This window comes from Citrus clementina, unplaced genomic scaffold (genome assembly GCF_000493195.1).
Source record: "Citrus clementina cultivar Clemenules unplaced genomic scaffold, Citrus_clementina_v1.0 scaffold_9, whole genome shotgun sequence".
NCBI lineage: Eukaryota > Viridiplantae > Streptophyta > Magnoliopsida > Sapindales > Rutaceae > Citrus > Citrus x clementina.
The window spans coordinates 28,641,094-28,652,319 of record NW_006261964.1 but is presented as its reverse complement, the minus strand read 5'-3'; the positions used below and the strand labels follow the sequence as shown (position 1 = coordinate 28,652,319).

The following is an 11,226-nucleotide window of genomic DNA, read 5'->3' as shown; positions in this document are numbered from 1 at the left end:
CACTAAAATCATAGTCATATTCTATGGTTCTCTAATTGTTTATCAATATGAAAGTTTGATCAATGTCACAGATGCTGGACAGTGGGAGATGCTCCCAAAGGGGACTTGTTCTGTCTTTGTTCAGCCCGTGATACAAGCTCCAAATCCTAGTGCTGTTGAGGTGGAAAAGATTGAAGGGTTTGTACTATTGGCTTCAAGCATGACGTATGCTTATAGCCATAAAGATAGAGCCTGGATCAAAGCAGTTTCAAACAAGTTCAGAGGTAAGAGCATCTGGATAGATTTGAAATGAAATTGGCAGTTGTGTCTTTTAATTAGTTAGAGATACAGTTCAAATCCTGCTATATATTTCTTCTTTTTTTTCGTTGATATTGGGTTTCCAGTTTAGATAAAATTTTGTTTCTTGTTTAATACAATGAGCAAGTCCACCATCCCTTTTGTTCATTTACATTGTGTTGTAGATCTGCGTTGAAGCTGTGGTGCATGACTTGCTTGATCGGAATGCAAGAGTGGAATAATTCAATCATGGAAGTTATATTATGCGCTCTTAAAGTTCCACTGCCTCAAAGTGAGTGAAATGTTTCTTATTGTAGTTTGAACACATATGTTACTGGCATGGCCAGGTGGAAAGGTTTACCCATAATGCTTATAAGTAGATGTTGGAAAATGTTTTTGTCCCCAAAATTTTGGTGTCATGGTTTTGTTGACAACTTCTATAAATAGGAATGATCAGTAACTATTGCCACATGTTTTTTCACCTTCTTTGTTGAGAATAAAATTATTTCAAGAATATCATCTGTCAGTATTGGCTGGAACATTTTTACCTTGTTCATATGGAAATATTTATGTAATATCTGAAAGAAAAGAAGCCTTCTTTAACCCAAACTTAGCAACTATTATATCCCATGAAAATTCATCAAATTACATTTTGTAGTGAAAGAAAATGATTGAAAATGCCTTTTCCTTCTCATTTTTTTACATAAGCTTCCTCCGTCAAATATGTCTGCAGGACGATATGTATCGCCCTTGAATCATTTCAAGGCTTACGTTGTACATTGTGGAGATTGAATAATACTTGTGTCAACAAAATTTCTCCAAAGTCATTAACTGGTTCTGCCCAGTAAACCATGATGTGCATCCTCTATAAATTCAATAACTTGGTTTAACAGTATACAAAGGATGTCAAAGAGCAGTTTGGGTCCCTACAAGAACTTTTCCAAACCATACACCAGATTCTGCCCCAAAAAAAGGAAAAAGAAAAAAAAAGGTAATAAGAGTTGTTTTATTTTGTGATTAGTTGATGCAGACTGTTTGAAATATTATGTGATTGGTTACCTTAAGATGCACGACCTTTCTTATAGCCAAGATCAGGCCGGGCATGAGACTCTGCACATCTGTGATATCATGTTTGATGGAGTATACCTGTGGCCAGCATCACTAAGGGATCAGACAGAGGTAAAATATTCAAATCTAGGTTTCTTCTACTTCTAAAAAGTTTAAAAAAATAAAAAAATAAAAAAATAAAAAAAAAGAAAAAGAAAAAGAAAAAACTACCTCTCCTGGCCTAGAAAAGTAAACCGTTGTACTAGATGGAAGCCCTGGAAGGACCATACTGTGCACACGAACTCCATCTTCTCCCAGGACTTGACCCCTTGCCTGGGAGGGGAACATGAAAAATGAGTCATCACAAATTATTGTTCTCTAGAGCAGTATTCAAAGCTTCAAATTATATCTTCTTCTGTTAAATCTTGTAATGATATAATCCATTGTCAATGAATTTATCTTTGACTTTTCTGTTTTCTGCGATTAATATGGTGTTATCCTTTAAGTTTAGTTAACTCTGTTAGGAAGCTAGTTGACTCACTGCTCATGAAAGTATCTAATGTGAAGTCCTGAAACCCGAGTCTTTTAGTAAGCTTATTGAGCAGAAAGGAAAAACTAAAGTTTAAAGAAAAGGCCTCATGTTTAATATCAATGTGGTGCTGACATGCTGTGATTTAAAATGTCAACTTACTTTCACGTCTGTTGAAATATCTTCTCTGTTGTAGATCTGACCAAGGTTGGAGAGGTTGTTGGCGATTTGAGTTGCATCTGGTGATGGAAAATCCTGATCATTAAAGACGATTTTGTCTTCGTCAATTCTTTTGTGCGCTGGGTAAGATTTTACTTAAAATTAATATCTCACCCACGCCGATAATGCTACTGGCAATCTTTAGTTTTCTCTTAGTGTGGAAACTATTGTTATTTTGGAACTTTGGATATAAGTAAATGTGCCTCAGACAGACCTGCATGGAAATTAAAGTTCTAGTCATATATCTTACTCTTGCATTTGGCCTTGATTCTACAATTTCCACATTCTTGTAGTGGAAGGAGGCAGAAATGGCGGCTTGCTGGAGAAGAATAGATCCTATTGAGAGAGTTGGTGCAATAAGACATCCCTGTCGAGAATGCAACCAAATGAAATGCGGGAGTAATTTGATCTAAATCATTGTAATTTAGATATGACAGTTGCCGGACTACTGCAGGATAAACAAAAAGGACATTCAAATGTAAATAAGCTCTCACCCTGTGCTCACCATGCTGGCCTTGTCACAGAATGCAGATAATGCTGAAACTGTCTCCAGCTGAATGTGTGGCACGTAAACCACGCTTCTCATTCCAAATGCTGTTGCCTGGTAATTGATTGTATGCAGAAAGAAAGTCTCAAATAGTGAATTTACGGTTGCTTTAGGAACATGAGTTAAGGATAATATGTTCTCATGGATATCAAACCTGTTTCACATTGTCATAAACTGTTGAAGCATCTGTGAAATCAATGACGACTGCTCTTGCTTTTGACTGCCAGAATCCCATCAACAAGTGTATCAGAAACCAAAGGTTTGTAAGATTTCGAGTTTTGTGAAAGAGAGGCAAACGTAAAGGAATGTTACCTGAGATATGGAACCTAATACCATTGTGAGGTCACTCATTACAGGAATTTCCAGAGGCTGCTCCATATCACACACCTATGAAGGAAGGTGCGACAAAACGATAGAAAAGAGAATTATCATTGTCATACTAATGTTCTTGGATTAGTATTCTTCAGAATACAGGGGAAATAAATAGTTAAAAAGTGATATGAACTCAATACCATTCCAATATCTTCTCCTACAGAATGGGAATCGATGGCGCCAGCAACCTCCATCCCTCTGGCTTTCGTGACGGCAATTACTGCTGCTCGTCCTATTTCTTTCACTGCTCCATTTATAATAACCTATCTTTACAAGAGAGAGATTAATTCCCCTTTAGGTATTTGTACGAAGAAAAACTTGTTGGAAAAGGAACCCAATAGTTACCTTAATATTACTTTGTGGGGGATTCGTTGAGCAAGAAATGAAACGCTTGGCTTTAACATTTTGAGAAATGTGATGCATTCTGCAATGAAATTGGCAGCCCAAAGTTGCCATGGCTACTCGAAATTATCTACAAGCTCAATTGGGTTAATGCTTCTTGTTGATAAGCTTTCTTTTACCATATGCTTTACGATAGAGGATAAGGTTTTTGCTTTGATATGCCTTGGTTGGAGGGGATTTTTGAGACAATGACATGCATGTCAGCATGTGCGATAGGAGTAGAGAGAAAAATGTAACAATTCGGTTTTGTCTTAACATCAAGTTTGTATATAATAATGCATGGCCCAATAATTTTTATGAACTATTGGCATGAGTTTTGGATTCTCATGCAATTTCTCTTCATCATAGCTTTTTCAATCGTGCCCAGAGTCACATTATTAAAGCAACTTTAAGATCAAATGGTCCATACATGAAAATTTTGGAATGGACTATAAGAGATGGTGTCATTAATTTCAACAAATAAATTGACAATGACAAATTGAAAATCTCTCTTTTTTTTTAAAAAAAAAATATAACAATATAAACATTCATAGTAAATACTATTATCAATCATTCGCATGATCGCATCACTGTATGGCTCTGATTAATTGACTTTGTAACATTATTGATCAGGAAAAAAAAAATAGTATGCAGAAAAAGTGGCTCTGATCAATTGACTGTGCATCTGAAGGACAGATTCGTAATCATAGTTGAGCTTGGCCCAAAACAAGAAATTTGCACTTGATGATGAGCTGGCAGGCCACGCGGATAGTGACCGTCAATTGGAGATTACAAAGCAATCAACAGTAACAGAAGCAATCATGTACATGCATCTTACTACCAAAAAGTGGCATTTAGACCAAGTGTCGCAATTAGAGACAGCACACCAATCCCACCTCCAATCATAGTGTTATTTCTAACATTACATAATACCCACATCATTTTACTTTCCTATCTCTCTCCACCATACCTGAATAAGCAAATTTTACTTTCCCCCCCCCCCCCCCCCTTAGTCTCTTCTTCCTTTATTTTAATCAGCCCTCAAGAAAAGGACTTAAAAAAAGTTTATTATGGTGGCTGTAAACTGTAAAGTAATTGCTCACTCTATATGAGTACTCTAGCGAAGGATGTCACCCATATTATATGACCATCTTATAGAACACAACCGACGCAATTTCATCATGTCTTATACAGTAAATGGAGTTGACTTGGTCAATTATTAAGACTTATTTTAGGATAACATTACTTATCACATAATATGAGTGGTGGTGTCACCTATGAATGTGCATTGTGCGCTTACGAAATATGAGTAAAGTTGTGTTGTTGTAATTAGACCAATTTTTTTTTTTTAATTCTTGTACTTAATTATTTAAAAGAAACAAAAAATATATATATATAATTCAAAAAAATTCTAGTAGGGATGTTGTTAACTTTAGATAATATAACAATGCATACGAGATGAGTATGCTGTGTCCTATCATGAATAGATCGAGTTGACGAAATAGATTATAAAGCAATATCACCTAATAATTTCGCTCATCAAAATGTCGGACCAGCATTTTTTTTGTTGTATTATTTATACTGAATTATTAAAAAGCAACAACAAAAATAATATAAAACTCAAGAACTAGTAAGGGGAAATTTAATGAGTGGTCCTGGGCCGATATAGTGTGCGGTTGACAACTAGCGGCAGCAGGATATGTGTCAAAATCAAGCAAAGCTGATCATTGATCTGGGAAGAGAACAAAGCGTGTTGCTTTATTTCCCAAGTGAATAATAAGAGCTGCCTTGTGCGGTATGCAATCCATGTGCTTGGCTTTGCCTATGCTTAAAGCTAAGCATAAGTACTCACCCCCACCGTCACCATGCATGCAGCACCCATCGACCAAAGCCACGCACCTTGTTCTGTCATTTTCATGCCCTCTCAAGTGTCAACAATGCAAACCGTTGCCGAAACTCTTTGTCCCAAGAACTAACATCAGTACCAAAACTAAGTTTCGCCAAGCCCTTCCATGTAAAACGTGGCCGAGTATCAACTCGTGGGCATTCATGTCATGCTATTGGAACAGTTTAATCCAAAATTTAACGATATAAGCCTTAACATGCTTCATAATGTGAAACAAGGATCTGATTTCAAAGACAGACTTGGCCAATTGTGTTTACATATGAAGATTCGAGTGTCATGTTAGTAAAACTGTTTGATCCAAAAGCTAGCATGGATATTAAAAATAAGTCTAAACATGCTCCTCGTTATGACACATGGATCCGGTTTCAAAAACAAATCTTGACCTACTGCGAACATGTGGTTTATGGAGATTCAAAAATGAAACCTTGACTCTGATAATGAACTCGAAAATGATGGATATGACATTATCTGACAACTATTAGTAAGAAGAAGATTTTGGTTAATGTAATTATTAATTTACCAGCCGGTGTGCGTAAAGAATAAATATTATCTGGGTCACAAGAGAGAATTTCTTATTTTCAGTTTTAGTTTAATATTTTGGTAGCTGATTACTCTGATGGCAAGTCATTCGCAGAAATAAATATAGATAACCAGTACGTTGCATCAGAAATATTTAAAATGATTTTGGAAATCAGTTCACCTTTCAACTTTCGTATTTTAATTTTTGCATATCTTCTTAACTTTCGTATTAATTTTGGTTTGAGTTGTTGGATTCTCATTTTCGATTTTGATTTAGAAACTAACGAATCGCGATTGAAGAGACCTCCCACCGACCCTAATTTCACCCTTAGGAAATTATGGAAAGCATTATTATTTAGATTGAGGCATTTGTGAAGAAACGTACAAAATGGTACTCTTTGCTCTTTCGTATAAGATTGCAACCAGATTATTCTCACTTGATTTTAATAAATTCCAAACACATTGATCAATAAATATAAAATTAAGGCCTCAGAAAAAAAAAGAGAGAGTGAATTAATGCATACATTAAGACACTAGATGTACAAACTTATAGTTCGGCCTGAATGCTTGTACATTTTTGGTTTCATTTGGCAGTGACAATATTCGATTTTAATTGGACGATAAACAATTAAATTGTATATACGTGCTCATGAAGCCATTAATGAAGTTGTTAAGAGCTTCAAATGAGTAGAGGACACGGCACACGTCAAGAAGTAGAATGGTGGAGATCTATTTTCATCTTGTCGTTCTTGATTCTCCTCCCCACGTACGATTAGTACGTCTCTCTCATTTATACTTGAAGTTAGCTTTTATTATTTTCCAAGAAAGTGGAGTGAAGCCATGAAGGCATGGGATAAGGATGTCTTGCTTGAATCAATGTGTCCTTTTCGAATTATCATCAAATTACAAAATACTTTAGCCTATCGAGAATCTAAATTTATATACGATAGTATAATCTTGATGTTTGATTCATTATAAGGCCATAATTTGTGTCAAGGAAATCAATATCTAGCCACTCCTATTTTCTTATTTATGGGATCATTTATTTCAAGCAGAGAAGATTATTTTATCATTTGGAATAATAATGAGTTTTCGAAGACACGACATATATTTGAGTGAAGAAATATTTTGCTTGTTGTATTGACTAGCTATTTACTTTTTATACAAATATGTTTAGTCAGATATTATAACACGTTTTGAAATTCTTGATTTTGTCCCCAAAAAAAAAATCTATCTTAAATTAAGAGAATCTACTCTTGTAATGAGAAAAAATCCAACCGACACTCAAATTAACAACACAATTTATTTCAACATTAAAATTTTATCATTAGACATTGGTATTAAAAACCTTTACCCAAAAAAAGAAATACATTTTGAGAGAAGCAGTGTGTATTATGATTTATGCGTTTGGTATTATGGGAAAATGAAAGTTAAATAAAAAAAAAAATTATGAAGAAGGTGAACCCCATTGCAAAGTCACGTGCGTGATATAAGGCCAGTCCCACAGGAATTGTATAAAACCAGTGGCGGGCAACCCAAGGCAAGCAAATTCTCTTTGTAATTTCCAAAATTAAATTATTCCAATTGGTCGGTACCTTGTCTCTCATCAAACATGTCCCAAAAACCCAACTGCTCGAAACCCTAAATTTACTAAATTAATCACAACTAATTAATTAATCCATCACCCAATTATTTAATCAATTAATTGTCTCTAGACATAACCACCCCCCCCCCCCCCCCCCCCCCCCCCCACATTAGGCCATTAGTCAATTACGACCGCCCGCCTTACAAGTAGGTTGCACGGTCCCAATCCAATTGCGTAATGCAGACAATCCCACCTCACCCCGCACGGCTCCCACGTGGGATCTGCGCTCGTTCAACGGCTCAGCAGCATGCCACGTGCGAGACAAAAACTCCCGCGCGATCTGCACGTGTGTGAGTGTCGGTGGCTGTTTGTGAAGTCGAGTCATGAAGTGAGGGAAATATACGAAAGAATAAAAGTGAAAAAAATAAAAATAAAAAAGACAGGCGGGACCTAGATTTTGGGTACGATCTTTGATGTTATCGACGATGCCACGTGGCGTTTACAGTGCTCCGACGAAAGCCCTGTTCCATTTCACTTGGTTTTCACCAAGGCCTTGACGTGGTCTTTTTCTTTCAATAATGTGAAATGTCTCTTTAGTCCTTTTTTTATCGATTTTGCTTTCGTAATAAAAGACAAAGCGATTCAGCGAAACCCAAATAGAAATAATTTTCTTTTTTTTCAAGTCTCTTATACTTGTCTTGAGAAAAATTGGGTATAGAAAGAAGATTTATCTGCATCTTTTATTTCTTTTATTGAATAGTCCTTTATAAAAATAGATAAATTCTTATTTTTTTTCACTAAAAAAACTTTTTCAATATAAAAATTTATAGCATGTGGACAGGGAAAACGTCACCGTAGTGAAGCAATCTTTCAGAAGGTTCCGGCGAAGCAAGGGAAAAAAACAACCTTGACTAGACACTCTACGTGGCATATACACCATCGGCGGAAACCGCCACATGTAAGAACTTACCGATCTTCTTTATGCGAACTACTCTTCATCATTAACAAGACAATGATTGGATCCCTGAGAATTCCCCACAATACCCTTCCATTCCACACGTGTAATCAAACGACTGGTGGCCAGGACTTTTTGACTTGAAGCGTTATGTACTTGATTATTCCCACGTGTTTGGTGAAAGACCAAACTCCCGAGTTTCCCCTTTGGTTCCCTTTTTTTTTAACCTTTAAACGGAAGCTTTGGCGGCTTTTGCATCGTAGCTTCTTCCTTGCCTTTCTTTTATGCTTTTTTTTATTATTTTAGTATTATTATAAACAATAAAAATAAATATTAATTATGTAAAATTGATTTAGTTTTTATTAATATAAATTATATAATATGTGTTGTTCTCAGCTCACAACAAGAAGTCTCTGTTAGCTGTCCACTCGTTTTATTTTCATATTCATGTTCATTTTTAACCCTTCTCCTTTTTCTCTCTTCATCCCACTAGAGATTTCCAGAGAAGAAAATTCTCTCACTTTGAAATCCCCATCTTCCCATTTATTTTTCCGTCACTTTCTCGGGAAAAATCGCTGTTACAACATTGTTTGGCAACTTTTATTACGTTGACTCTCAAGAGATCTGAGGAGGCGGCTTATTATTATTATTATTATTATTATTTTAGACTCTCTCTCTCTCTCTCGTGTGTAATGCTGCGGACTGTGAAGCTTTTGCGTCAACTGGGTATCTATGATTTCTGTTACAGATCGTCTGTCATAAAAGATCTGAAAAACTGAAGAGTTTTTGCTTTTTTTTCCTGTTTTTCTTTATTTGCGTCAAGTCAAAGATTACAGTTCTGTAACGGAAAAGGGGAAATAAGTTTGAAGATTTAAAGAGTCATTAAAAAAAAATGATGAGAATGAAGACGTCTAAAACGACAGGGCCGTCACCGATGGCGATGATGAATGGCGGTTCAGCTGAGGCAGCAGCTCATGAGTGGGAGCTCAGACCCGGTGGAATGCTTGTACAGAAGCGGAATCCGGATTCTGATCGGACATCCGCCCCGCCACCGACAATTCGGGTTCGGGTCAAATACGGTTCTATTTACCACGAAATCCATATCAACTCTCAAGCTACATTTGGTAAATTAATAATAATACTAAGAGTCCTCACTTTCTTTGTTGCTTGCAATTGGGAAGTCAAAGTGGAGTTGACAAGTTTTTTTTTCATTTATTTGAATTTTTGATGATTGCAGGGGAGTTGAAGAAATTGTTAACAGGGCCGACGGGGTTGCATCATGAGGATCAAAAGCTGATATATAAAGATAAAGAAAGGGATTCCAAGGCGTTTCTCGACGTGGTCGGGGTGAAGGACAAGTCAAAACTTGTGCTTGTTGAGGACCCAATTAGCCAAGAGAAACGGTTGCTTGAGATGAGAAAGAATGCCAAATTGGAGAAGGCTTCTAAGTCTATTTCCGAAATTAGCTTGGAAGTTGACCGCCTAGCCGGCCAGGTGACTTTTTTTTTCCCCCCACTTTTTAGACCCCATCCTTTAAACGTGTGTGTGTGTGTGTGTTTTTGGGGGTATTGTTAGATTGATTTTTTATTGGAATTGGAATGTTGGGTAGGTGTCGGCTCTTGAATCAATAATCACTAAAGGTGGGAAAGTGGCCGAGAAAGATGTGCTCAATTTGATTGAATTGCTGATGAATCAGTTACTTAAGTTGGATGGTATTATGGCCGATGGAGATGTGAAGCTACAGAGAAAAATGCAGGTAATTTTTTTTTTAATATTTTATATATTTAATTTGAATTGGATTGTAGAAGTTTTTAGGAGTCTTACTAGTCCAGTGATTGTGTTGATGAAGGTGAGAAGAGTTCAAAAGTATGTTGAAACTTTGGACATGTTAAAGATTAAAAACTCTATGCCTAGTAGCAATAAGCATCATTCAAATGGGCAAAGATTAGCACCAATCCAAGAGCAGCCGCAGCAGCAGCCACCAAGGCATTCTAATGGGCATGTATTAGCATCAATTCAAGAGCAACAAGCAAGACATTCTTTTGAAAACTTGTCTATACAGCAACAGTACCACCAGCAGCAGCAACAACAACAACAACAACAATCAACAACGCATTCGACATCAGGACCGGTTGTCGTGACCACGAAATGGGAGACTTTTGATTCAAGCCCGGGATTGATGCAGGTCTCTTCATCATCCACATCCACATTCAATCCTGCCACAAACAATAATAATAATTCTTCAGGCCCACCGAAGTTCCCTTGGGAATTCTTTGATTAAGGCTTAAGCCACATATTTGCTTCCCTTTTTCTCTGTGTGGATGTGCTTTTCGGTTTGTTTCTCAATTTGGGTTTGTCATATGTTCTTGATCATCATTCTTTTCTGTATTTAGATTCTGTTGGCACCCCCTTTAATCTGTCATTCACTCATCAGGAATAAACGGGGTTACTACAATAGCCATTATTATGAATACTCTACTGAATCAATCTGTTTCATCATTTGTTGTATTATGATTCATTTGTATGCTACTTGTCTATGAGAAGACATTTATTTGTAGATTAATTTTGCATTCAGATGAAAGGAGAGGTGTATTTTTCAAATGAAAACTGTTGCAGCAAAAGCTTCAATAATGGCCTTATTGAGCTGTTCTGTGTGATCCTGCTATATGAGGTATGAGGACAGAATTGGTTGATGAAATATTATTAATCTGCATACTGCTTTCCTGTGGGGGCTATAAACTGACAAAAGGAGGTGTTAAATTTATCAGATTTCGGTAATCAATTAACTAACACCTCCAATGATTCATGGAGAGAGAAGAAGGGGATGAAAAATGATAGAAGTGGATCAGTTTAAACTTTACTTAAATGGAGTTGTCTCAATAGCATATGA

The 11,226-nt window shown here is 36.4% G+C and overlaps 3 protein-coding genes across 4 annotated transcripts in view; 2 read left to right on the top strand and 1 right to left on the bottom strand.

The window, feature by feature from the left end:
* LOC18031405 (protein COFACTOR ASSEMBLY OF COMPLEX C SUBUNIT B CCB2, chloroplastic) overlaps positions 1–2,730 on the top strand; it is a 4,902-nt gene extending 2,172 nt beyond the window's left edge. The window contains exons 6-11 of one of the 2 annotated variants that reach the window (XM_024181733.1): positions 72–263; positions 462–568; positions 1,170–1,267; positions 1,362–1,455; positions 2,049–2,155; positions 2,365–2,730. In XM_024181733.1, the coding sequence (XP_024037501.1) occupies positions 72–263; positions 462–472 (203 nt within the window). In that variant the 3' untranslated portion in view covers positions 473–568; positions 1,170–1,267; positions 1,362–1,455; positions 2,049–2,155; positions 2,365–2,730. Of the gene's footprint in view, positions 1–71; positions 264–461; positions 569–1,009; positions 1,268–1,361; positions 1,456–2,048; positions 2,156–2,364 lie in introns of both variants that reach the window. The other variant, XM_006421797.2, reaches the window with a different exon arrangement.
* LOC18031582 (dihydrodipicolinate reductase-like protein CRR1, chloroplastic) lies at positions 1,194–3,735 on the bottom strand. Its single transcript, XM_024181723.1, has 10 exons — positions 3,336–3,735; positions 3,131–3,253; positions 2,931–3,005; positions 2,773–2,838; positions 2,577–2,672; positions 2,322–2,438; positions 2,015–2,107; positions 1,555–1,656; positions 1,336–1,422; positions 1,194–1,235 (listed from the first exon to the last, which is right to left on the bottom strand). The coding sequence occupies exons 1-10, from the start codon at positions 3,444–3,446 to the stop codon at positions 1,203–1,205; spliced, it is 903 nt and encodes a 300-aa protein (XP_024037491.1). The 5' UTR covers positions 3,447–3,735; the 3' UTR covers positions 1,194–1,202.
* Positions 3,736–8,688: 4,953 nt separating this feature from the next.
* LOC18031508 (BAG family molecular chaperone regulator 1) lies at positions 8,689–10,899 on the top strand. The gene is made up of 4 exons (XM_006421792.2): positions 8,689–9,460; positions 9,574–9,830; positions 9,946–10,092; positions 10,186–10,899. Exons 1-4 carry the CDS (start codon positions 9,229–9,231, stop codon positions 10,615–10,617), a joined length of 1,068 nt encoding a protein of 355 aa, XP_006421855.1. The 5' UTR covers positions 8,689–9,228; the 3' UTR covers positions 10,618–10,899.
* Positions 10,900–11,226: the final 327 nt, after the last annotated feature.